The sequence below is a fragment of the Oncorhynchus mykiss genome, chromosome 3 (assembly GCF_057628025.1).
Source record: "Oncorhynchus mykiss isolate SJ-2025 chromosome 3, ASM5762802v1, whole genome shotgun sequence".
NCBI classification, from domain to species: Eukaryota; Metazoa; Chordata; class Actinopteri; order Salmoniformes; family Salmonidae; genus Oncorhynchus; species Oncorhynchus mykiss.
In genome coordinates, this window is record NC_143024.1 from 32,247,790 (window position 1) to 32,273,789 (window position 26,000).

Here is a 26,000-nt window from a genome sequence, read left to right on the forward strand (position 1 = left end):
CAATGTAATTGAAGAATACATAGAATCAAACCACTTCTGGGATCAACACAAAGAGCTATCTATCCAAAATGGAGATGTATGGATAAACCACTTCTCCATCTTTTTGGTCATACACTCTTAGAAAAAAAGGGTTCCATAGGAGAAACCTTTTTGGTTCCAGATAAAATCTTTTTGGGAACCAAAAATAGTTTTTCAAATGGTTCTCCTATGGGGACAGCCGAATAACCCTTTTAGGTTCTAGATATACATGCTTAGATTGTGCTAACAAAAAACAAAGAGCAAAAACGTATGCATGATAAATTACAAATCTTGAATCAACTATTAAAGACAACCAGAACCCACTGGATTCTCCAATTACATTGAATGAACTACAGGACAAAATACAAACCCTCAAAAGGCCTGTGATGTTGACAATATCCTTAACAAAATAATCAAATATACAGACCTCAGCTCTGGCACCTTCTCCAAAATTTGGAACCAAGGCCTGATCACCCTAATCCACAAAAGTGGAGACAAATCCGACCCCAAACACTACCATGGGATATGCCTCAACAGCAACCTCTGGAAAATCCTCTGCAGCATCATCAACAGCAGACTCCTACATTTCCTTAGTGAAAACAATGTCCTGGGCAAATGTCACATTGGCTTTTTACTAAATTACTGTACGACAGATCACGTATACACCCAAACTGACAAACAAACAAAACAAAAGCAGTCTTCTCATGCTTTGTTGATTTCAAAACAAGCTTTTGACTCAATTTGGCATGAGGGTCTGCTACACTGCTCAAAGAAATAAAGGGAACACTAAAATAACACATCCTAGATCTGTATGAATGAAATATTCTTATTAAATACTTTTTTCTTTACATAGTTGAATGTGCTGACAACAAAATCACACAAAAATGATCAATGGAAATCAAATTTATCAACCCATGGAGGTCTGGATTTGGAGTCACACTCAAAATTAAAGTGGAAAACCACACTACAGGCTGATCCAACTTTGATGTAATGTCCTTAAAACAAGTCGAAATGAGGCTCAGTAGTGTGTGTGGCCTCCACGTGCCTGTATGACCTCCCTACAACACCTGGGCATGCTCCTGATGAGGTGGTGGATGGTCTCCTGAGGGATCTCCCCCCAGACCTGGACTAAAGCATCCGCCAACTCCTGGACAGTCTGTGGTGCAACGTGGCGTTGGTGGATGGAGCGAGACATAATGTCCCAGATGTGCTCAATTGGATTCAGGTCTGGGGAACGGGCGGGCCAGTCCATAGCATCAATGCCTTCCTCTTGCAGGAACTGCTGACACACTCCAGCCACATGAGGCCTAGCATTGTCTTGCATTAGGAGGAACCCAGGGCCAACCGCACCAGCATATGGTCTCACAAGGGGTCTGAGGATCTAATCTCGGTACCTAATGGCAGTCAGGCTACCTCTGGCGAGCACATGGAGGGCTGTGTGGCCCCCCAAAGAAATGCCACCCCACACCATGACTGACCCACCGCCAAACCGGTCATGTTGGAGGATGTTGCAGGCAGCAGAACGTTCTCCACGGCGTCTCCAGACTCTGTCACGTCTGTCACATGTGCTCAGTGTAAACCTGCTTTCATCTGTGAAGAGCACAGGGCGCCAGTGGCGAATTTGCCAATCTTGGTGTTCTCTGGCAAATGCCAAACGTCCTGCACGGTGTTGGGCTGTAACGGTGTGGACGTCGGGCCCTCATACCACCCTCATGGAGTCTGTTTCTGACCGTTTGAGCAGACACATGCAGATTTGTGGCCTGCTGGAGGTCATTTTGCAGGGCTCTGGCAGTGCTCTTCCTGCTCCTCCTCGCACAAAAGCAGAGGTAGCGGTCCTGCTGCTGGGTTGTTGCCCTCCTACGGCCTCCTCCACGTCTCCTGATGTACTGGCCTGTCTCCTGGTAGCGCCTCCATGCTCTGGACACTACGCTGACAGACACAGCAAACCTTATTGCCACAGCACGCATTGATGTGCCACCCTGGATGAGCCGCACTACCTGAGCCACCGGCAACATTCAAAAGTGACCAAAATATCAGCCAGGAAGCATAGGAACTGAGAAGTGGTCTGTGGACACCACCTGCAGAACCACTCCTTTATTGGGGGTGTCTTGCTAATTGCCTATATTTCCACCTGTTGTCTATTCCATTTGCACAACAGCAGGTGACATTTATTGTCAATCAGTGTTGCTTCCTAAGTGGACAGTTTGATTTCACAGAAGTGTGATTGACTTGGAGTTACATTGTGTTGTTTAAGTGTTCCCTTAATTTTTTTGAGCAGTGTATATAAATTGATGAAAAGCGGTGTTGGGGGGAAAACATACAACATTATAAAATGAATGTACACAAACAACAAGTGTGCAGTTAAAATGGTCAAAAACACAGATTTCTTTCCTCAGGTCCATGGGGTGAGACAGGGATGCAGCTTGAGCCCCACCTTCTTCAACATATATATCAATGAATTGGCGAGGGCACTAGATCAGTCTGTAGCACCCGGCCTTACCCTACTATACTCTGAAGGCAAATGTCTACTGTTTGCAGATGATCTGGTGCTTCTGTCCCCAACCAAAGCAGGCCTACAGCAGCACCTAGATATTCTGCATAGATTCTGTCAGACCTGGGCCTTGACAGTGAATCCCAGTAAGACAAAAATAATGGTGTCCAACAAATTCAATCTAGACACCATTGCCCCCAAGCACACAAAGAACTATACCTACCTCAGCCTAAACATCAGCACCACAGGTACCTTCCACAAAGCTGTGAATGATCTGAGAGACAAGGCAAGATGGGCCTTCTATGCCATCAAAAGGAACATAACATTCAACATCCCAATTAGGATCTGGCTAAAAATACTGGAACCAGTTATAGAACCAATTGCCCTTTATGGTTGTGAGGACTGTGGTCTACTCACCAACCCCAAAAAGTTACAAAATGGGACACACACCAAGTCAAATTGAGACTCTGCTTGCTTAATTCTGCAAAAACATTCTCTGTGTAGAACGTAAAACCCAAACTAATTCATGCAGAGCAGAATTAGGACGATACCCGCTAATGATCAAAATCCAGAAAAGAGATGTTATGTTGTACAACCACCTAAAAGGAAGCAACACCTAAATCTTCCATAACAGAGCCATCACCTACAAAGAGATTAACCTAGAGAAGAAGCCCCTCAGCCAGCTTGTTCTGGGACATTGTTCACAAACAATAACATACCCCACAGAGCCCCAGGACAGCAACACAATTAGACCCAACCAAATCATGAGAAAACTATTTGACACATTGGAAGTAATTATCCAAAAAACAGAGCAAAGTGGAATGCTACCTTGCCCTAAAAATCGAATATACAATGGCAGAATACCTGAGGACTGTGCACTGGCAAATGCAGTTTCTCTGGACCCCCAAAGGTCGGAGTTCACAACTGTCCTGTATATCCTACCTGAACGTGCATAACATGAGACATTCCTCGGACAGGTCCGACTGTTTTCTATACTGAGTATTGACAACCCATACAGATTTTTCTGCGACATTGTGCATTATTTGTCCATTGCGCTGCACACAATCTAAACTTAGTCTTGAATGGTGCATAGCAATAAATACCAAGAGATAAGGGACTGTTAATATTGCAACCACAACCCAAATGACAGTTCACCAGCATGAACAAAATCAAGAACGTAAGAACTGTTGTCCACTAAAGATATATCTGCTTGCATCTGCCAATTTACTGGCTGTCCAGTATACAGACAACATGTCCCAGCGCTTCCTAGGCCTACAATTAAGGAGACTGCGAGAGGCTCAATTAATGATATTGCAGAACTGCTATATTTGAAGCACCACTCCATTCTTCACAGTTTCCCTGATGTTGCTACGGCAATCAAGCGGTTTATAACCATCCCTGTAACTGTCTGTCTGTGAAGAGATCGTTTTCTAAACTAAAACTCATGAAGAAGTAAGAAGAGTTAGGCTCTCGGTCTGGCATGCACTTTTGAACACCTAAGTAAGTTCCACTCATGGCACTTGCTCACCAATATCCCCTTAATTTCAATCAGTTTAATTATTTATCAAGGCCTGAGGGACTTTGATCGGTCACATTATTGAAGCCCAGTAAACAAATACTTATCTTCCTAGTACATGTGTAAATGAAAAAGGTTTATGAATGACTTTTTGGAGGGTTACTTTGAAAATGATTTATTAAATAAAACACAACTAGACCAATGTCAGACAGGCGCATGAGCCCTTATTGGGCTGTGAGGGTATCCAATACGACAGTGCCACGGTGACTGACCCAAACTTAAGAAAGGCTTTGCCTATTTACAGACTCCATGAGCTTTGCTACTGAGAGAGGCTGCCATAGGCAGAGAGAGAGAAGAAAGGCTATGTGCCCACTGTCCACAAAACAAGGTGGAAACTAAGATGCACTTCCTAACCTCCTATGAACATAGAGACACATATTTCCTCCAGTTCACACAGACCAAGAAAGAATTTGAAAACCAAACTCCCTTATTTGTCAAAATACCGCAGTGTGCAATCACAGCAGCCAAATGTGTGACCTATTGCCACAAGAAAAGGGCAACCAGTGTAGCACAAACACCTTTGTAAATACAAACTATATCTGTTTATTTTCCCTTGCCATTCATACTACAACTATTTGCACACTGTTACAACACTATACCTAGCTAATAATATAACATTTGAGATGTCTTTTTCCTTTTGAAACTTTTGTGTTTGTAATGTTAACTATTAATTCCTGATTGCTCATATCACTTTTGTTCATTGTTTTTCACTTGCTTTGGCAATATAAACATGTGTTTCCCATGCCCGTAAATCCCCTTTGAATTGAAGTGAATTTAATTGAATTGAGAGAAAGAGCAGAGCGAGAGAGAAAGAAGAGAAAGTGTAAGGGAGAGAGAGAGAGAGCGCTTGACAGATTTAGTGAGAGAACAAAAGGTGAGAAAAGAGGGAGAGAAAGAGAGATAGAGATCAAGAAAAAGTAAGGGCCATCTCCGTTTCATACAGGTTAGTTAAGCATGTGTACAAAAAGGCATCAATCACATTAAAAGCTGGAAATACCGTAACTTAAACATAAAGACTATCATCCCTGGGACAACACACACACATAAAATGGAATGCAGGGAAATGTAATAACATGTTTCCATATATCTGGTGTACAATGTAATGTAAATATATCTGCCCTGCTGAGGCGTAGAGAGTCAAAGACGGACTGCATTATACAACCATGGAACAATAAAATGACTTTACAGAAACTCAATTTCTCTGTCTGCTTATTTCACATGCTTTGCTCAATGTCTGCTCTCACACACAACCACACACAAACATGCATGCATGGGCACACACAAACATTTACACACACATGCGCAACGCACATACATGTTCACACACTATCTCAGGTCGGGTCCAGATGGCGTATATTGAGTAGATTATCCAGAGTGCTTTTAGAGATTTGATTGATTTGGCCTCTGTGAGATTAGGAGACTCCTGCTAGGGGTGATACACACACCTACAGTACCAGTCAAAAGTTTGGACACACCTACAAGGGTTTTTCTTTATTTTTAAAATTTTCTACATAGTAGAATAATAGCGAAGACAATCAAACTTTTAAATAACACATATGGAATCATGTAGTAACCCAAAAAAGTGTTAAACAAATGAAAATATATTTTATATTTTGGATTCTTCAAAGTAGCCACCGTTTGCCTTGATGACAGCTTTGCACACTCTTGGCATTCTCTCAACCAGCTTCACCTGTAATGCTTTTCCAACAGTCTTGAAGGAGTTCCCACATATGCTGAGCACTTGTTGGCTGCTTTTCCTTTACTCCATGGTCCAACTCATCCCAAACCATCTCAATTAGGTTAAGATCGGGTGATTGTGGAGGTCAGGTAATCTGATGCAGGACTCCATCACTCTCCATCTTGGTCAAATAGCCCTTACACAGCCTGGAGGTGTGTTTTGGGTAATTGTCCTGTTGAAAAACAAATGATAGTCCCACTAAGCTCAAACCAGATGGGATGGCGTATTGCTGCAGAATGCTGTGGTAGCCATGCTGGTTAAGTGTGCCTTGAATTCTAAATAAAATCACTGACAGTGTCACCAGCAAAGCACCCACACACCACCTCTTCCATGCTTCATGGTAAGAACCACACATGCGGAGATTATCCGTTCACCTGCTCTGCGCCTCACAAAGAATAATGTTCATTGCTTGTGTTTCTTCGCCCAGGCAAATCTCTTCTTCTTCTTATTGATGTCCTTTAGTAGTGGTTTCTTTGCAGCAATTTGACCATGAAGGCTTGATTCAGGCAGTCTCCTCTAAACAGTTGATGTTGAGATGTGTCTGTGACTTGAAATCTGTGATGCATTTATTTGGGCTGCGATCTGAGGAGCAGTTAACTCTAAGGAACTTATCCTCTGCAGCAGAGGTAACTCTGGGTCTTCCTTTCCTGTAGTGGTCCTCATGAGAGCCAGTTTCATCATAGCGCTTGATGGTTTTTGCCACTGCACTTGAAGAAACTTTCAAAGTTCTTAACATTTTCCATATTGACTGAACTTCATGTCTTAAAGTAATGATGGACTGTCGTTTCTCTTTGCTTATTTGAGCTGTTCTTGCCATAATATGGACTTGGTCTTTTACCAAATAGGGCTATCCTCTGTATACCACCCCTACCTTGTCACAACACAACTGATTGGCTCAAATGCATTAAGAAGGAAAGAAGTTCCACAAAATAACTTTTACTGTACACACACACACATCCCTGTGGTGTAAGGATGGGGAACCAAGCAGAATACTGGAGTCTCAGTAATTGGAGCTCAAGCCTCCTCTCTCCTCCTTATGACCCTTAATTGTGTGTGTGTGTGTGTGTGTGTGTGTGTGTGCGCGCGCGCCAGTGCACGCACGCTCTCGATCCGTCTCCACAGGACAGCAGATCAAACAGATTGAGTGAAATTCAGAGCAGCAATAATTAGCAGCCGTTACAGCATCAAACCTCTCTTCTTAAAACACAGACTCAAATTGAAGGCACCGATAATTAGTGTACGTTTCAAAATCAAGCTACACCGGTCAGCCATCAATCCTCCCCTATCATCTCTCAGACACACACATATTCTGACTGAACCACCACACAAACACCACAAAACACACAATGGTTATTATTGAAGAGAAGCAGCGATGCTGAACCCAAAGCTCACTGAAGTTAACGTTCAGTCGGACTTCTCTGGGGGTTAACAATAGCATGTGATTGAGTGACGTAGGAGGTGTACTGCTCAGAGAGAAAGAACCTCAACAGTATGACTCTGTAACAACAAAAACACACACACACGCTAACACACACACACCCCAGGATGAGGGGAAAGGGCCATTATTAATCATGATGTCACAGCATTTCCTGTTGTCTGTCAGTGACTGATTAAATCATTATCACTCAAATCAAAACCCTGTGTGTGTGTGGTGATTTACGAACAGGAATAGGCTTTTTCTGTGGCCTAATGATTTATGAAATCAAGGGAGGTGACACAATCTCTCACACACACACCACTGTTTGTAACTACAGTGTACAGCAGTCAGATGTGAGGTGTAGCTCTAAGACAGTATGGCTAATTGGCTGGTTATGTTATCTCTGAAGCACAGCTGTATCTACTAAAGATAACAGTGCTCGTGTATACACAGACTAACACTACAATTACAATGCTCTCTCTCACACACACACACACCACACAGAAAAAGAGAAAGAAAGGTGAGAGAGCAGAGAGAGAGAGAGAGAGAAAGAAAGAAAGAGAGAGAGAGCAGAGAGAGAGAGAGAGCAGAGAGAGAGAGCAGAGAGAGAGCAGAGAGAGAGCAGAGAACGAGAGAGCAGAGAGAGAGAGAAAGAGAGAGCAGAGAGAGAGAGAAAGAGAGAGCAGAGAGAGAGAGAGAGCAGAGCAGGCGGTGTTAGAAGTAGAGTTGACAGAATAGTGAGGTCATTAATGAATGGCGTTCCATTTTGAGAAAGTTAATGAGAGTTAGTGAGTGTCTGCTAAGCAGTGACTGAGTTCGCCTCCTTTCTACTGACTCTGTTGTACTGTAAAGAGGGAAAACAGAATACTTAATTTTAATTAAAAACTTTTCTCTGATGTTTTGACAGACAGATGAAGGATTCAGAGCCTTTCAGGACCCCCCCCCCCCCCACCCCCACCCCCCCACACACACACACACACACCGCCCACAATGATAAAAATACAAACACCCCTCTCTACAGCGATCCTATAAAAAGGGCCAGTGTATTGGAATGTTTCTTTATGACCACTTTCAATCCAAACTCTCAGCTGTTACACAGTGTGTGTGTGTGTGTGTAAGGCTGCATTTACAGGCAGCCCAATTCTGATATTTTTACACTAATTGGTCATTTGACCAACCAGATCAGCTCTGAAAAATATCTGGCATGAAAAGATCTGATGTGATTGGTCAAAAGATCAATTTGTGGAAAAAATACCAGAATTGGGATGCCCTCGTAAAGCCTTACACACACACGTCCCTTTTGCTGACCACACATTGAAATCTCAGCTATTCAGGAAACCATCAGTGTACAATATGTGATAACTCAGGATGTGTGTATCCATTAATCTGTCATCTGTCTCTAATCACACCATTTACAGAGGATCCATCACTCTACACTTCCAGGATGTATTATCCCTTTGGGGGCATTATCTATCATACTCACCAGGAAGGATATTAGCTTAGATACATCTCTCTCTCGGCATGGGAAACATGTGTTAACATTACCAAAGCAAGTGAGGTAGATAATACACAAAAGTGAAATAAACAATCAAAATTAACAGTAAACATTTTTCAAAACAATAAAGACATTACAAATGTCATATTATGTATGTATACAGTGTTGTAACAAATGTACAAACGTTTAAAGTACACAAGGGAAAATAAATAAGCATAAATATGGGTTGTATTTACAATGATGTTTGTTCTTCACTGGTTGCAACAGGTCACAAATCTTGCTGCTTTTATGGCACACTCGTATTTCACCCAGTAGATATGGGAGTATCAAAATTGGATTTGTTTTCAAATTCTTTGTGGATCTGTGTAATCTGAGGGAAATATGTGTCTCTAATATGGTCATACATTGGGCAGGAGGTTAGGAAGTGCAGCAGTTTCCACCTCATTTTGTGGGCAGTGTGAACATAGTCTCTCTCTCTCTCTCTCTCTCTCTCTCTCTCTCTCTCTCTCTCTCTCTCTCTCTCTCTCTCTCTCTCTCTCTCTCTCTCTCTCTCTCTCTCTCTCTCTCTCTCTCTCTCTCTCTCTCTCTCTCTCTCTCTCTCTCTCTCTCTCTCTCTCTCTCTCTCTCTCTCTCTCTCTCTCTCTCTCTCTCTCTCTCTCTCTCTCTCTCTCTCTCTCTCTCTCTCTCTCTCTCTCTCTCTCTCTCTCTCTCTCTCTCTCTCTCTCTCTCTCTCTCTCTCTCTCAAAATGAGTGTGTGGGGGAGAGAGGTTACACCCACACAGGTCTGATGTGTTCATTTAGTAGGATCCTGTTGTAATTCTGAGATTTGATGATTACTTCATTAATCTCCTGCAAGATGGGCTGATTAACTCACTAATTAACTACAACCACACAGTGATCAATGTTCAGTCCCAATCAATGTGTTGTTATGACAACGCAAGTGCTCTAATCTGTTAATCCAGGATTAGCTCTCTCTCACAAGCCTCATGTTCTGATTAATAAAACACACTCACAACTACACCACACACACATACAAACTAAGTGTACAAAACATTAGGAACACCTGCTCTTCCATGACATGGACTGACCAGGTGAATCAAGGTGAAAGCTATGATCCCTTATTGATGTCACATGTTAAATTCACTTCAATCAGTACACAGTAGATGAAGGGGAGGAGACGGGTTAAAGAAGGATATTTAAGCCTTGAGACAATTGGATTGTGTATGTGTGCCATTCTTTTTTTCACCTTTATTTAACCAGGTAGGCTAGTTGAGAACAAGTTCTCATTTACAACTGCGACCTGGCCAAGATTTAGCAAAGCAGTGCGACACAAACAACAACACAGAATTACACATGGAATAAGCAAGCATAGTCAACACAATAGAAAAAAAGAAAGTCTATATACAGTGTGAGAAAATGGCGTGAGGAGTTAAGGCAACAAATAGGACATAGTAGCAAAGTAATTACAATTTAGCAAATTAACACTGGAGTGATAGATGAGCAGATGATGATGTGCAAGTGGAAATACTGGTGTGCAAAAGAGCAGAAAAGTAAATAAAAAACAATCTAGAGATGAGGTAGGTAGATTGGGTGGGCTATTTACAGATGGGCTATGTATAGCTGCAGCGATCGGTTAGTTGCTCAGATAGCTGATGTTTAAAGTTAGTGAGGAAAATATAAGTCTCCAGCTTCAACGATTTTTGCAATTCGTTCTAGTCATTGGCAGCAGAGAACTGGAAGGAAAGGCTGCCAAAGGAGGTTTGGGGATGACCAGTGAGCTGAGAAGGCAGAGCTTTACCTAGCATAGATTTATGGATGACCTGGAGACAGTCGGTCTGGCAACGAATATGTAGTCAGCCGACTAGAGCATACGGGTCGCAGTGGTGGGTGGTATAATGGGCTTTGGTGACAAAACGGATGGCACTGTGATAGACTGCATCCACTTTGCTGAGCAGAGTGTTGGAAGTTATTTTGTAAATGACATTGCCGAAGTCGAGGATCGGTGAGAGGGTGAATGGGCAAGAGGGTGAATGGGCAAGAGGGTGAATGGGCAAGAGGGTGAATGGGCAAGACAAAATGTTGAAGTGCCTTTGAACGGGTTATGGTAGTAGGTGCCAGGCGCACCGGTTTGAGTGTAAAGAACTGCAACCCTGCTGGGTTTTTCACCCTCAACAGTTTCCTGTGTGTATCAAGAATGGTCCTCAACCCAAAGGACATGCAGTCAATTTAACATACCTGTGGGAAGCATTGGAGTCAACATGGGTCAGCATCCCTGTGGAAAGTTGGACACCTTGTAGAGTCCATTCCCTGACAAATTGAGGCTGTTCTGAGGGCAAAAGGGGGTGCAGCTCAATAGGAAGATGTTCCTAATTGTTTGTGCACTCAGTGTATACCAGCACTCTGCAGAGACCAACGCAGTTGCACACACACCCCCCATGCACACACACACACATCCAAAATCAGCTCTCCTCATCTAAACCCCAGGATTCCCAAAGCAGCTCTCTCTCCCACCTGCCTGATGGTAATCAGTCCCAGAATCTCAGATAACATTCCTGTTTAGCGGTGTGGGAATTCTTCAAAAAGACGAATTGCTGTGCTGTGTTGGGTTAGCTAACAGGCGTGAAGATGCACCAGGGTCGGTGTGTTTGTGTGTTTGATTTAACATAGTGTGTTGATCTGTCTCCAGGAGGTGTTTCATAGCGTGTGAAGTGTAAAGTAGGTTAGAGTGGTGAGAATGGACTAGAATAAGCAGGCGTTTCAACAGCGTAGATACTGTAGCTCCTCTTTCTGCTTTATTTGTGTTGCTTTAACGCTTTACTGTTCATGTGCAGTACACGGTGCATTCATTCGGAAGGTATTCAGACCACTCCACTTTGTCCACATTTTGTTACGTTACAGCCTTATTCTAAAATTGATTAAATTAGTTTTCTCTCTCAATCTACACACCATACCCAATAATGACAAAGCAAAAACAGGTTTTTAGAACTTGACTAAAAATAAAAAGCTGAAATAACCATTTACGTACATATTCAGACCCTTTACTCAGTACTTTGGCAGCGATTACAGCCTCAAGTCTTCTTGGGTATGACGCTACAAGCTTGGTATACATGTATTTGGGGAGTTTCTCCCATTCTTCTCTGCAGATCCTCTCAAGCTCAGTCAGGTTGAATGGGGCGCATCGCTGCACAGCTATTTTCAGAGTTCGATCGGGCTGATGGCTGGGCCACTCAAGGACATTGACACTTGTCCCGAAGCCACTCCTGTGTTGTCTTGGCTGTGTGCTTAGTGTCATTGTCCTCACATCATGATGTTGCCACCACCATGTTTCACTGTAGGGATGGTGCCAGGGTTCCTCCAGATGTGAAGCTTGGCATTCAGGCCAAAGAGTTCAATCTTGGTTTCATCAGACCAGAGAATCTTATTTCAGGGTCCTTCTCATTAAATTTAGGCAACAATATCAAAAGTGGTAAAGCTGACTTTCGTCAAGAGTGTCACTACTGTCAAGGTTCGGGTCATTGGAAAAACGAATGTCCGGTTCTCAGGGCTAGGGGTAAATTCAGTACTTGTGCTTACGTTAAATCTAAGCCTACGGCGTTAGCTGCGCCTGTTCCACATCAGTTCACTCTTGACACATTGTCTCTTGCCCAGGGGCATGTGAAAGTCTATATTGACCCAGACTATTTACCTTTCATTACGCAGGGTTTTGTGTCTATGTTAGGAAGTAAGGACTTAGTTCCAGTGAAGATCCTGAGAGACACAGGTGCCTCTGAATTGTTTGTGTTGGAGTTTGTGTTACCCTTCTCTGCTGAGACTGCGTCGGGGAATAGTGTTCTAATCAGGGGAACAGGTTTGAACACTGTCAGTTCCATTGCATAAACTGATGTTGGATTGTGGACTGGTGAAAGGTGAGGTTGTTGTGGGGGTGCGTCCTTCGTTGCCTATCGAGGGTATCGATATTATCCTTGGGAATAACTTGGCTGGTGAGCGTGTATGGCCTGTAGTGTTTCCATCTCTAGTGGTTTCTGCTAAGCCGTCATTTGTGGGGATTCCTGATGTGAGTGCGCAGAATTTCCCAGAGGTGTCCTCTGCGTGTGCAGTGACGCGTTCTATGAGCCGTGGCGACCTGGTCAATGCACCGGCTAACGAGAATACCACAAAGATATCTGTCACTACTTTCCCTGTTATCCCATTATCTGTTTCCCGCTCCGATCTAATCAAGGCGACATGGGCTGACCGCACATTAGAAAAGTTGCGTGACCAAATTGTGCCTGTGGAATAGTTGGAAGATGTCACCCATGGCTATTTTCTCCAAGAGGATGTCTTGATGAGAAAGTGGGTGTCTCCTGGTAGTTGTCTTTTGGGGGAGGTGAATTATTTTGGCCTTGGTTAAAGAGGGATGTTCCTGAGTTCATCAAAACTTGTCACACCTGTCAATTAACTGGTAAACCTAATCAAGCTATTAAGCAGGTACCACTGTCTCCTATTCCTGTACTCAACCTACCTTTTGAGTATCTGATTATTGGTCCTCTGCCTCGTTCTAGGTTTCCACTAGGTTTCCTGCTGCCTATCCTCTCCGTTCTATCACGACTAAGTCTGTGCTAAAAGCTTTGCCTAAGTATCTCACTGTTTGTGATCCCTAAGTTCATTGAGTGATCCACGATCTAATTTCACCTCTAATCTGTTTGGTCAGGTTCTCCAACAGCTTCATATTAAACACAATTTGTCTAGCGCCTATCACGCACAAAGTCAAGGAGCACTGGAACGTTTCCATCAAACAGAGATGGATAAGGATTGGGAGGAGGGGTTACCTTGGTTACTGTTAGCCGCTAGGGAGGTTACACAGGAGAGCAAGTCCAAATGACCTTGTGTTGGACAAAGCCTGTGTGGACTTGTATCTGTTTTCCAGGATGACTGGAAGTCTCCCGAGCCTCCTCAGTCCCTGTTATCTTATGTGTGTGATTTCCAGCGATGCCTGTACGCCGCTGGTGAAATGGCTAAAGAGAAGCTATCATCTTCACAGGAGAGGATGAAGGCATATTTGATCGGTGAACTGAGCCTCGTCACTTTAGTCCATGTGACCAGGTTCTTGCTCTGCTGCCAAATATTGGTTCTCTTTTCCAAGCCAAGTTTCAAGGTCCATATACGGTTGTGAGCCAGTGCACTGAGCAAAACTATCTAGTTGCCATTCCAGAACGGAGAAAAGCACACCAACTGTGCCATGTAAATTTGATAAAACCCTATTACGCACGTTCCTCTGAGGCTGAACAGTGGGAGTCTACAGAGGACGGTAAAACGTGTTATTTTGGCCGATATTTCGCTGGGTTCTTGTCATGCTAGGTACATGCAATGAGGAGGAAGATGTTCTTGGTCCCGACAATTGCATACTGCAGGGTAGATTGAAAACTTCAGAGACACTGGATATTTTAGACAGCCTTCTTGCTCATCTACCTGTTCATGGGCGGGACGAGATGGTAGGTCTGATTCAACGATTTCCAGGTTCGTTTTCGATTACACCTACATGTACAAACTTAATTTAAAGCTTAACTTAAAGCGTCATCCGGGTTAGGGAGTGTTTGGCCGGTAGGGAAATCCTTAGCTCATCGCTCACCAGCAACTCCTGTGGCGGGCCGGGCGCAGTGCGCGCTAACCAAGGTTGCCAGGTGCACAGTGTTTCCTCAGACACATTGGTGCGGCTGGCTTCCGGGTTGGATGCGCGCTGTGTTAAGAAGCAGTGCGGCTTGGTTGGGTTGTGTATTGGAGGACGCATGACTTTCAACTTTCGTCTCTCCCGAGCCCGTACGGGAGTTGCAGCGATGAGACAAGATAGTAGCTACTAAAACAATTGGATACCACGAAATTGGGGAGAAAAAGGGGTACAATTTAAAAAAATATTTATATAATAATAAATAACGTAGCCATCAGTAGAGTCAGAGCTAGAGGGGGGGGATTGTTGAGGTGAGGAGGATTATTTAAGATACTGTTTAAAGGTAGAGTTTCAGATGTTTTTGGAAGATGGGCAGGGACTCTGGAACTAGCTTCCCCCTGAAGCTAGGACAGCACCACTGGGGTGACGGGACAGAAGAGCTTGGACTGGGCTGAGCAGGAACTGCCCTGCCGTAGGGGTGGGAGGGCCAAGATACCTGAGGTGGCATGATGGAGTGCTCGGGTCAGGGAGTAGGGTTTGAGCATAGCCTGAAGGCAGGGAGGGGCAGTTCCTTGCTGTTCTGTAGGTAAGCACCATGGTCTTGCAGTGGATGCGAGCTTCAACTGGAAGCCAGTGGAGTATGCGGAGGGGCGGGGTGACATGAGAGAACTTAAGGTTGAAAACTAGGCGGGCTGCAGCGTTCTGGATAAGTTGCAGGAGTTTGACGGCAAAAGCAGGAAGCCCAGCCAACAGCGAGTTGTAGTAGTCCAGATGGGAGAGTACAATTGCCTGGATTAGGACCTGCAACTCCTGTGTGAGGTAGGGTCATACTCTACAGTTGTTGTAGAGCATGAACCTGTAGGATCATGTCACTGCTTTGATGTTTGCAGCGAACGGACAGTGTGTTGTCCAGTGTCACACCAATGTTCTTTGCACTGGGAGGGCGACACTAGAGTTGTCAACTGCAATGAGATGTCTTTGAGCAGGCAGGCCTTCCCCAAGAGGAAGAGCAGTTCCGTATCGTCACGGTTGAGCTTGAGATGCGGGGGGGGGGGGGGGGGTCATCTGCATAGAAATGATAGGAGAGATGTGACGGTGCTGAGTGACTTGGTGTATAGAGAGAAGTGGGCCTAGAACCAAGCTCTGGGGGACATCAGTAGTTCAGTAGTGAGTGTGGTGCAAACAGATCCTCTCCACATCACCTGGTAGGAGAGGCCTGCCAGGTAGGATGCAATCCAAGAGTGTGCAGTGCCTGAGACACCCAGCCGTGAGAGGGTGGAGAGGAGGATCTGATGGTTCATGGTGTCGAAGGCAGCGGATAGATCTAGGAGGATGAGACCAGGAGAGATGGTCAGCTTTGGCAGTGCGGAGAGCCTCCATGACACAAAAGAGAAGTCTTGGTTGAATGACCCGTCTTGAAGCCTGACTGGTTAGGGTCAAGGATGAAGGAAGTGAGGAATGGGAGAAGGTCTCCAGAGATGGGGTCGAGCCAGGAGGTTGTCGGGCGGCCAGACCTCACTAGTCGCAGGATGTCATCTGGGGAGAAAGAGACATACGATAGTTTTGTGAGAGTGAGACCAGTGGACTTATTAGTGTATGAGTAGCGGCTGTCAACTTTTTTTTTCCAAAGTGGTTGACAAAGTGGTTCGCAAAGAGGGAGGAGGAGGATTAAGGAGGGGGAAAGGTGGAAGAGTTTCCTAGGATTAGAGGCAGAAGCTTGACATTTAGAGTGATGTGGCTTTAGCAGTGGATAGAGGAAAAGGTAGAGTGAGTCACAGCCACGGAGCAGGAGGGGAGGGCCGACCCGGCCAGGAGGAAAGGGGACAGTGCGATTCATAGGATGCGGAAAGGGAGGAGAGTAGGGTCGAAGAGGCAGAATCAGGAGACAGGAGGGAGAAGGAGTTAGCAGAAGGAAGAGATGATAGGATAGAAGAGGAGAGAGAGGGAAAGCGAGTGACGACTGATGGCGCATGACCATCTGGGTAGGGGCTGATTGGTTAGGATTGGAGGAAAGGGAGACAGAAAAGGAAACAAAGTAGTGATCGGAGACCTGGAGGGGTTGCAGTGAGACTAGTAGGCGAGCAGCCTCTAGTAAAGATGACGACAAGGGTATTGCCTGCCTTATGAGTTGGAGGGGATTGGGAAAGGGTGAGGTCAAGAGGCAAGGAGGGGAAAGAGTTAGAAAGAAATTAAGCGAAGGCAGACGTCAGGAGGTTTAGTACGAAGAGCGGTGAGCCATCAGGAAATGACCTTATCAATATGTCAAGCTCATTGAGGAACTCTCCAAGTGCACCTGGTGGGTGATAGATGACAATAATGTTAAGCTTGAGTGGACAAGTGACAGTGACAGCATGGAATTCAAATAATGAGATGGACAGGTGAGAGGGAGAAAAGAGAATCTCCACTTAGGAGAAATGAGTAGACCTGTGCCACCACCGCGACGACCAGATGCTCTCTGACTATGAGAGAAAACAGTCAGATGAAGAAAGTGCAGCAGGGGTGATCCATGTCTCCGTCAGGACCAAAAAGCCAAGGGACTGAAGGACAGCATAGGCAGAGATGAACTCGGTGTTCTTGACCGCAAATCAGCAATTCCAAATGCTGCCAGAGACCCAGAATTCCACAAGGGTTGCGCGTGCAGGGTACACTAAATTAGAAGGGTTGAAGCCAAGGGGTGGGGAGCGTCTCTGAAGCCTACAGGGAGAGGTGCAAACGGGTATAGAAAACACACACATAGCTGACAAAGCATGTGTGTGTAAATAACTAGGTAAGATCCTCAAGTGAGAGCGTGGTGTGGACCATTCCTCTCTTTCCTTCCTCGAATAACAGTCTTAGTTTCATCAACCTTCTTAGTTTCTGACAAAACTGACACGATCGTCACTTACAGCTGCCGCTGAGAAACCAGGGGAAACTGAAGAACTAACACTAATTTCTAATTGCCTAGCAGAGGTGGAGCGCACACCTCCCTATACTAATTGCTGATTGCCTAGGAGAGGTGAAACCACTTCCCCTCTAATACAGCCATTGATTACCAAAACAAGTCACAAATTGCCCTGCCCCTTGATCCTGGTTGATGTGTCAACAACTATCTGCAAATTATGAGCAGTCAGCAGTTCACACACCAAGTAGACCACTGGGAAGACAGGCAGCACTTAAAGTAGATGGCCCTAGCTAGCAAAATGTCAGTACTAGACCACAACAGATAGAAACAAAACAATTATAGTTAGTGACCATGCCTGTGTGTCTACAACACTCACCTCTCCACCTCCTCTCCCCTCTATCTCTTAATGCTCACTCCACTCATGAACTCACAACACTACAGAATCTGTTCTGTATTAGTTCTTTATTTTAGCAGGTCACATTCATATTGGAATCTCTTTCTAAAGTGAGCCTGGGTCATGAAGGGAAGCAAACATTCACCTCATTATTACAACACGAATCCAAAAAAGAATCAGATTGAGAGGAGAATACAAAGAACAAACAGTATTCAAGTTGATTTTTTTTATTTAGTTCATAGTGCTCTATAAAAGTAGAGGGTTATGCAGTCTAAACGCCATTTACACACTTTTTTATTTTGCCCAAGCGTTTCCCCACCTATCGCAGAAAAATACATTGGAAACATAGTGTTACTTTATTTACCGCCAACGTCTCAGCGTGTACTAACCCACTGTTTTACCACTAGATCACTGCTAGAGAGAGAGGGGTGTGGTCAATGTTCCATGGCGTCCTCTTCCTCATCGTCACTGCTGGGCTCAAAGTCTTCATCCAGGGCAGGGTCTGTCTCCTCCTCCTCCCCCTCTGTCTCACCCCCCAGTTCCACCAGCAGCTGCTCCATGTGCTCCAGTATGGGTCCGTCATCACAGCGCAACTTCACATACAGCTGGAGAGAGAGAGACAGACACAGTTTGTTACATACATGCACATTTCCACTAGGACTTAATGTGACTGCTACCAAATGCCTCTTTCCTGGTGTATTGGGCTCAGTGAAATACCCTGTGAAGCGAGACCATTATAAAAACCTATTGTCGGGTGGGACCAGTAGATTTCCCTGTGTGTAATACTCTCTCTGCCGGAGTGGAAGCACTGGACCAATAACAGAACAACCTACTATCACATGCATATGCTACAGCAATCACAACACAGAAACAGACACACACACACACACACACACGGATGAATTCATTTCGCTCCAAAATGAAACTTCTCTAGTCTGCAGTGATGGAGATAAGCAGATCTGAGAATCTTGGCTGAACTACATTTGTCTGCTTCATCTATGCACACACGTGCAAGCACACACACACCAGGGTTTCTATTATCCGTAATTTCCGGCTTTTAGCCAATAAATAAAATTTTGCCGGCCAAATTGATCAGGAGAAAATACAATCCCATTGCAAAATAATGCTTTTTATACAGTCATTGAAATATTAGTAGATGGAAATACATTTGACCGTCATGCTTATTGGTCTATATGTTAATTTGCTACATTTTGTGGAATTAAATTGAGCCGTGTGAATTTTTATTAGTCCTCATTTGATCCAAGATGGCGTAGCAGTCAGACGTATTTGTCCTTCGTCTTGTCATGTCCCATATATATATATATATATATATATATATATATATATATATATATATATATATTTATATATTTTTCTAAACCCTTACTTCAAAATACTCCCCTGCAACCCGCCTCACCCAATGTGGTGTGGTCCTGCTTTTTCTCCAACGCATTTTTCTTTGCCTCTATTACTGGAATCTCTCCAACATAAACTAGCCAGCTAACGGTCATCAGCTACCTTTATCCCGGACAACTCTCGCCAGTCTGTACAGCGCAACTCAAACCAGAGCTAGTCGGACTTATTCTTCTTGATATCTCCGGATTCCTACCACAAGCTCCGAACCTATTTTTTTTATTTAATTTTCACATTTTTATAATGATTATTAAAAAAAGAAATCCCACCTGGAATTATAGCAGCTAACGACCCCTGAACGCACAGCCGCTAATCTGCGGCCTGCTCGCTATCTAAAGCACATTGGACTGCTGGCTTAAGAGGCCCTTCGGACATTTTCTTTGGCCACTATACATATTTAGCGGCTACCCCCGTGCTTTATAAATGGACATTTTCGATATGTATGGACGGAATTAATCGAACAAAAGGACCAATTGTGATGTTTATGGGACATATTGGAGTGCCAACAAAAGAAGCTCGTCAAAGGTAATGCATGTTTTATATTTTATTTCAGTGTTTTGTGTAGCACCTGCTATGCTAGCTCCTTTGTTTACTGCTGGTGCAGGCTATCAGATAATAGCTTCTTATGCTTTCGCCAAAAATCATTTTTAAAATCTGACGTTGGCTGGATTCACAATGAGTGTAGCTTTAATTGAGTATCTTACATGTGTGATTTAATGAAAGTTTGAATTTTATAGCATTTTATTTGAATCTGGCGCTCCGCATTTCCCCCAGCAATTGGCCAGTTGAGACGCTAGCGTCTCCCCTATCCTCAAGAGGTTTGAAACCTGAATGTTTTACTTCATATTATGAGGTATGTCTTACCTTGCTTCAAGGTAGCCTAGGAAAAATCTGACCGTAGAAACACAGACACAATGTTATAAAGACTTCTTCATATGCCATTGAAACTAGCATTTCTTTCCTGTTCTATTGGTTTTCATATCAACTTTCTTGTGTTGTCCAGAAGCCAAAGGCACAATCCTAGTCATGTTAGCAAGCCTGTCTAGTTGTCATATCTTTAGATTCATTTTCATTTCTGTCACGTGAGAGACTAAGTTAATTGAATACTCACTTTACATTTACAGTACACATACTGTATTCTTGACATAGTTCATCCTGTATAGCTACTGCTGTACATACCTTTTCCTACTTACATATTGTCCATGCTGTCTATACACACACCAAGTATTTATATTGTGGACTCTGACATTTCTCATTCTGATATTTCCAGCCAGGTCAGCTTTCTTAATTTTTTGTTTCTTGTTTATGTGCTTTAATATTGTACTGTTAGACATTTACTGCACTTATGGTGCTAAAAACATATGAATTTCACTCTACATGTTTTAACATCTGCTCATCTGCATATGGTGACAAATAAACTTTCATTTGATATGGAACCACACGCCTCATTTGCACTGTTTAGAATGGTGTTTCCCCATTAATTTAATTTTGGCAAACGTTTGAAAATGACTTTTTATTGGCTGATTTACAGAAGTTGCATGTTCTGTGAAGATGAATTACCTGGAACCAAAAAGTGTTCTCCTATGGGGCCAACTGAATAACACTCACCTGTCTCAACCCGTTCTTCCTACATTCTGCTTCTATAAAGCCTTAAAGGTCCTTGAGAGAGAAACATTGTGTTTGAGAGTTGTGTGTGTGTACAACACCCATCTCTCAACCCTCACTCTCTTCATCTGTCACTCCTCTCACCTCTCTCTTTGGTTAGCTAACAAAATGGCTACATGGACTATTTGACCCTTGTATATTATTCTTATCTATGCACACACACACACAATGGCCCTACACACTTACACTCCAACACATTCAGTACAAACACTCACTCCATAATTTGCGCACACACACACACACACACATACATTTATACTGACTACACACACCCACTCACATTCAATCATCATATACGCTGCTGCTACTGTTTATAATATATCCTGATGCCAAGTCAGCTTACCCCTAATCCATACAGTATCTACCTCTATCGATCCAGTATCCCTTAACATGCAAATATGGTACTGGAACTGTATATAGTGTGCTGACTTGATCATTTTCTTTATTGTTATATCTTGTGTGTTTTTGTTCTACCTTGTTATTGTGAGTATTACATTGTTATTGATTACTGCATTGATGGGGTTAGAGCTTGCGAGAAAGGCATTTCACTGTACTTGTGCATGTGACATTGAAACTTCATCCATCTCTTAATGCTCACTCCTCTCATGAACTCTACAACACTGCAGAATCTGTTCTGTGTTAATTCTTTATTTTAGCAGGTCACATTCATATTGGAATCTCTTTCTAAAGTGAGCCTGGGTCATGAAGGGAAGCAAAAATTCACCTCATTATTACAACACAAATAAAAAAAAAAGAAGCAGATTGTTCTTTGTCTTTTTCTCTCAAAACAGTATAAGTTGTTTTTTTATCTGGTTATTTCCAGGGCAATGGAAACAAAGCTCGAGTCGACATGTCAATCACTCCTTTCTAATATTGAAAACAATTCAGCACTAATATGACAGAGAGAGAAGTCATATGATTCTGGGAAACTCAGGGTTGAACAGCAGAAAGGCACTTCTGAGAACACGATACAGACAATATCTAGCGAGCGAGAAAGATTCAGAGAAAACTCAAGGGCCCATTCATCCTCTCTCAAGGGCCCATCGACTGTCGCACTCGCAACTCTGCAGCTTTCCAACAAAGTGTTGCATCTGGGTCTAGTTTGTGAGGTGTACAGAGATGGGTAAGAGGTCTTTATAAAACTACATTTTTATAAACTTTACCTTTATTTAATGTCCGAGTTAATAGTGCACTATAAAAGTAGAGAGTGGTATGCAGTCTAAACGCTGTTTACATACTTTTTTATTTCCCCACCTATCGCAGAAAAAGACATTGGAAACATAGAGAGTGTTACTTTATTCACCGCGAACGTCTCAGCGTGTACTAACCCACAGTTTTACCACTAGATCACTGGTAGAGAGAGAGGGGTGTGGTCAATGTTCCATGGCGTCCTCTTCCTCCTCCTCATCGTCACTGCTGGGCTCAAAGTCTTCATCCAGGGCAGGGTCTGTCTCCTCCTCCTCCTCCTCTGTCTCACCCCCCAGTTCCACCAGCAGCTGCTCCATGTGCTCCAGTATGGGTCCGTCGTCACAGTGCAACTTCACATACAGCTGGAGAGAGAGAGAGAGAGAGAGAGAGAGAGAGACACACAATTTGTTACATACATGCACACTTCCACCAGGACTTAAGGTGAAAAATGCCTCCTTCCTTGGGTATTGGGCTCAGCAGAACAAGGAAAGCGTATAGGATTTTTCTCTGTGCTCTTTCACATACACAGTATTGCTGTTGTTATCTCAGTGAAATGTGCTGTGAAGCGGGACCATTACAAAAGCTGTAGACGGGACCAGTAGATTTCCCGGTGCATAAAACTCTCTGCCTGAGTGGAAGCACTTGACTGATAACAGAACGGAACCCACCACCACAGCAATCAGCACACGCACGAGCACACACACATTCCTTTTGCTCGAAACAACTTCTCCTCTAGTGAGGGAGATAAGCAGGTCTGAGAATCTGGGCTGAACTGCATTATTCTGTCTCATCCAGGCATGCACGCAGGTGCACACGCACACAAAGTACAAACGGCCGAAGGAACAGATCACCTTCACACTGCCAGTGTAACCCGGCCAAAAAAGTTTGTGTGAGCGTACGTGCATGCGTTGGTGTTGCCCCAGGAACAGTCACCAAGCAGTAGGCCCTGACCGAAGACGCTTGGCCCCTTAGGAGCTCATTTGGAGACAGTTGATGTCCTTCATTTTCAAGTTGATCACTTGAGTATCATGGCATATCGATAAAATGTACTTATTCAACTTAAGTTGTGACGTTTATGGAATATTCATACAGAAAGCGGAACGCATCTGCCAGGAGAGTATCATTTTTCATTGCGATAGCAGTTAGTTAAATAAACAGTGTTATACATTAGAGAAGAGTGCTGAGCTCAGCAAAGCCACACAATCAATTAAACACATTTCTCATTTAGAGTAATGCAAGTTTTCCTCCCTTCTTTCACAGGTTGGCTGCTCTGTGTGGTGTGTATGTGTGAGAGTGTTTGTGTCTTTCTCTGTGTGTGAGAAGAAGAAGCTTTCCCTCAAAGTCTGGAGTCTGAGGCACATCTGGCCACTTCCCCCCCCCCCCCCACACACACACATCTTTCCTAAGCCGTTGTGACAGGGGGTGAGGGTGTTGACCTGTGAAGAGAGAGGGAAATTAACACTAACTATCTCACCCTCTCTCGATCTCTCCTTCCTCTTTCTCTCTCCTCCTCAGATCCCTATCTATTATCCTGAGGTTCAGGTTGATTAAGTGTACATACAATAAATGGCACATCTCATAAAAAGCGAGAGTGAAACTCATTGTGAAAGCGAGAGTCGAATGTGCCCTTGAGGCAAAATGAATGATATACTTACTTTCTTTCTTTGGGTGACTCTAATAGAGATCAAGGACTTTCTCCTCACCTCCCTCTAAATCACAATCGCCCTCTCATATCTCAGCTCCTCTCAAACTTCCCACAAATCTCTCCTGCTGTGTCTCCACTCCCTCATGCTTCACCTTTTCCTCCTGACCCACACAACTTTCTTCATCCCTCTTTCTTCACCTTCTCCATCCCCCCCTTCTCTCTCTGCTCCACAAGTGACCTTCCTGTCTGTATGACAGATCACTGCTCAAACTCCAACCTAGAAACACACCCACACACACTCTCAGGAGACGAGGAGAGCAGGGTAGGGAATGATGTGAGAGGTGGAGTAGAGGCTGAGGGATGGTTAACAGCAGAGGAAGTGAAATCAACAGTAAAAACATCACAAAAAGCAGCAGCATTATGTGCGTGGAGTAAAAGAGTGAATGTGTGTGTGTATAAATGAGTGTGTGGGAAGGAGCAAGTGGAGGTCAAGCGTTTTACTCTTTGATGAGCTAGAGGCGATCCCTTAGGGTATGAATGGCTTTGAGGGTGTGTGTGTGATGTCATTTTAATGCTGTGGTTGAAAAGAGTGAGTGAACTCCAGGAGTGGTGAAGTGTTAATAGTGTGTGTGTGTGCGCGCGTCAGGGTTTTTGTTAGGAATTAACTTCACGGACATTTGAGAGATTTACCGGACATATATGCATTGGGTGCGTAACCGGATTAGGGCGTCCACCCACGGTGCTCAGAATGACAGAACTCGCATTTAGATAATGGTTACTCAGAACACGCAAGTCGACAATGCAACGGTGTGCTTACCGAATTCCGATGAGCAATTTGAAGATGTTAGAATAACCGCCACATATACTTTTTCTCAGCCAACAAGATGAGTAACGAACAGAACAATCACTAGCCTATGTCAATCTACTATCCACGTTAGAGGTCGATCGACTGATTTTTCAATGCTGATGCCGATACCGATTATTGGAGGACCAGATACCGATTAAATCGGTCGATTTTTATTTATTTATTTGTAATAATGACAATTACAACAATACTGAATGAACACTTATTTTAACTTAATATAATGCATCAATAAAATCAATTTAGCCTCAAATAAATAATGAAACATGTTCAATTTGGTTTAAATAATGCAAAAACAAAGTGTTGGAGAAGAAAGTAAAAGTGCAATATGTGCCATGTAAGAAAGCTAACGTTTAAGTTCCTTGCTCAGAACATGAGAACATATGAAAGCAGGTGGTTTCTTTTAACATGAGTCTTCAATATTACCATATTCCCAGAAGTTTTAGGTTGTAGTTATTATAGGAATTATAGGACCATTTCTCTCTATACGATTTGTATTTCATATACCTTTGACTATTGGATGTTCTTATAGGCACTTTAGTATTGCCAGTGTAACAGTATAGCTTCCATCCCTCTCCTCGCTCCTACTTGGGCTCGAACCAGGAACACATCGACAACAGCCACCCTCGAAGCAGCGTTACCCATCGCTCCACAAAATCCAGGGCCCTTGCAGAGCAAGGGGAACAACTACTCCAAGTCTCAGAGCGAGTGACGTTTGAAACGCTATTAGCGCGCACCCCGCTAACTAGCTAGCCATTTCACATCGGTTACACCAGCTTAATCTCGGGAGTTGATAGGCTTAAACAGTTGATAGGCATAAACAGCGCAATGCTTGAAGCATTGCGAAGAGCTGCTGGCAAAACGCACGAAAGTGCTGTTTGAATGAATGCTTACGAGCCTGCTGGTGCCTACCGTCGCTCAGTCAGACTGCTCTATCAAATCATAGACTTAATTATAACACACAGAAATAATATTATTAATATGGTCGAATCCGGAAACTATCATTTCGAAAATAAAAATGTTCATTCTTTCAGTGAAATACAGAACCGTTCCGTATGTTATCTAACGGGTGGCAACCCTAAGTCTAAATATTGCTGTTACATTCCACAACCTTCAATGTTAGGTCATAATTATGTACAATTCTGGCAAATTAGTTTGCAATTAGTTGCATATACCCTGACTCTGCGTGCAATGAACGCAAGAGAAGTGACACAATTTCACCTGGTTAATATTGCCTGCTAACCTTTCTTTTAGCTAAATATGCAGGTTTAAAAATATATACTTCTGTGTATTGATGGTTAGGTACACGTTGGAGCAACGACAATCCTTTTTCGCGAATGTGCACCGCATCGACTATATGCAACGCAGGACACGCTAGATAAACTAGTAATATCATCAACCATGTGTAGTTTATAACTAGTGATTATGATTGTTTTTTTATAAGTTTAATGCTAGCTAGCTACTTACCTTGGCTTCTTACTGCATTCGCGTAACAGGCTGGCTCCTGAAGCAGGTGGTTAGAGAGTTGGACTAGTTAACCGTAAAGTTGCAAGATTGAATCCCTGAGCTGACA

General features: G+C 43.5%; 1 protein-coding gene across 2 annotated transcripts in view; it reads right to left on the reverse strand.

Moving 5' to 3' along the window:
* Positions 1 to 17,705: 17,705 nt before the first annotated feature.
* si:dkey-12j5.1 (uncharacterized) overlaps positions 17,706 to 26,000 on the reverse strand; it is a 37,514-nt gene continuing 29,219 nt past the window's right edge. The window contains exons 11-12 of one of the 2 annotated variants that reach the window (XM_021593073.3): positions 22,061 to 22,282; positions 17,706 to 18,259 (exon numbers count right to left, since the gene is read on the reverse strand). In XM_021593073.3, the coding sequence (XP_021448748.3) occupies positions 22,106 to 22,282 (177 nt within the window). In that variant the 3' untranslated portion in view covers positions 17,706 to 18,259; positions 22,061 to 22,105. Of the gene's footprint in view, positions 18,260 to 21,360; positions 22,283 to 26,000 lie in introns of those variants that run through there. The other variant, XM_021593069.3, reaches the window with a different exon arrangement.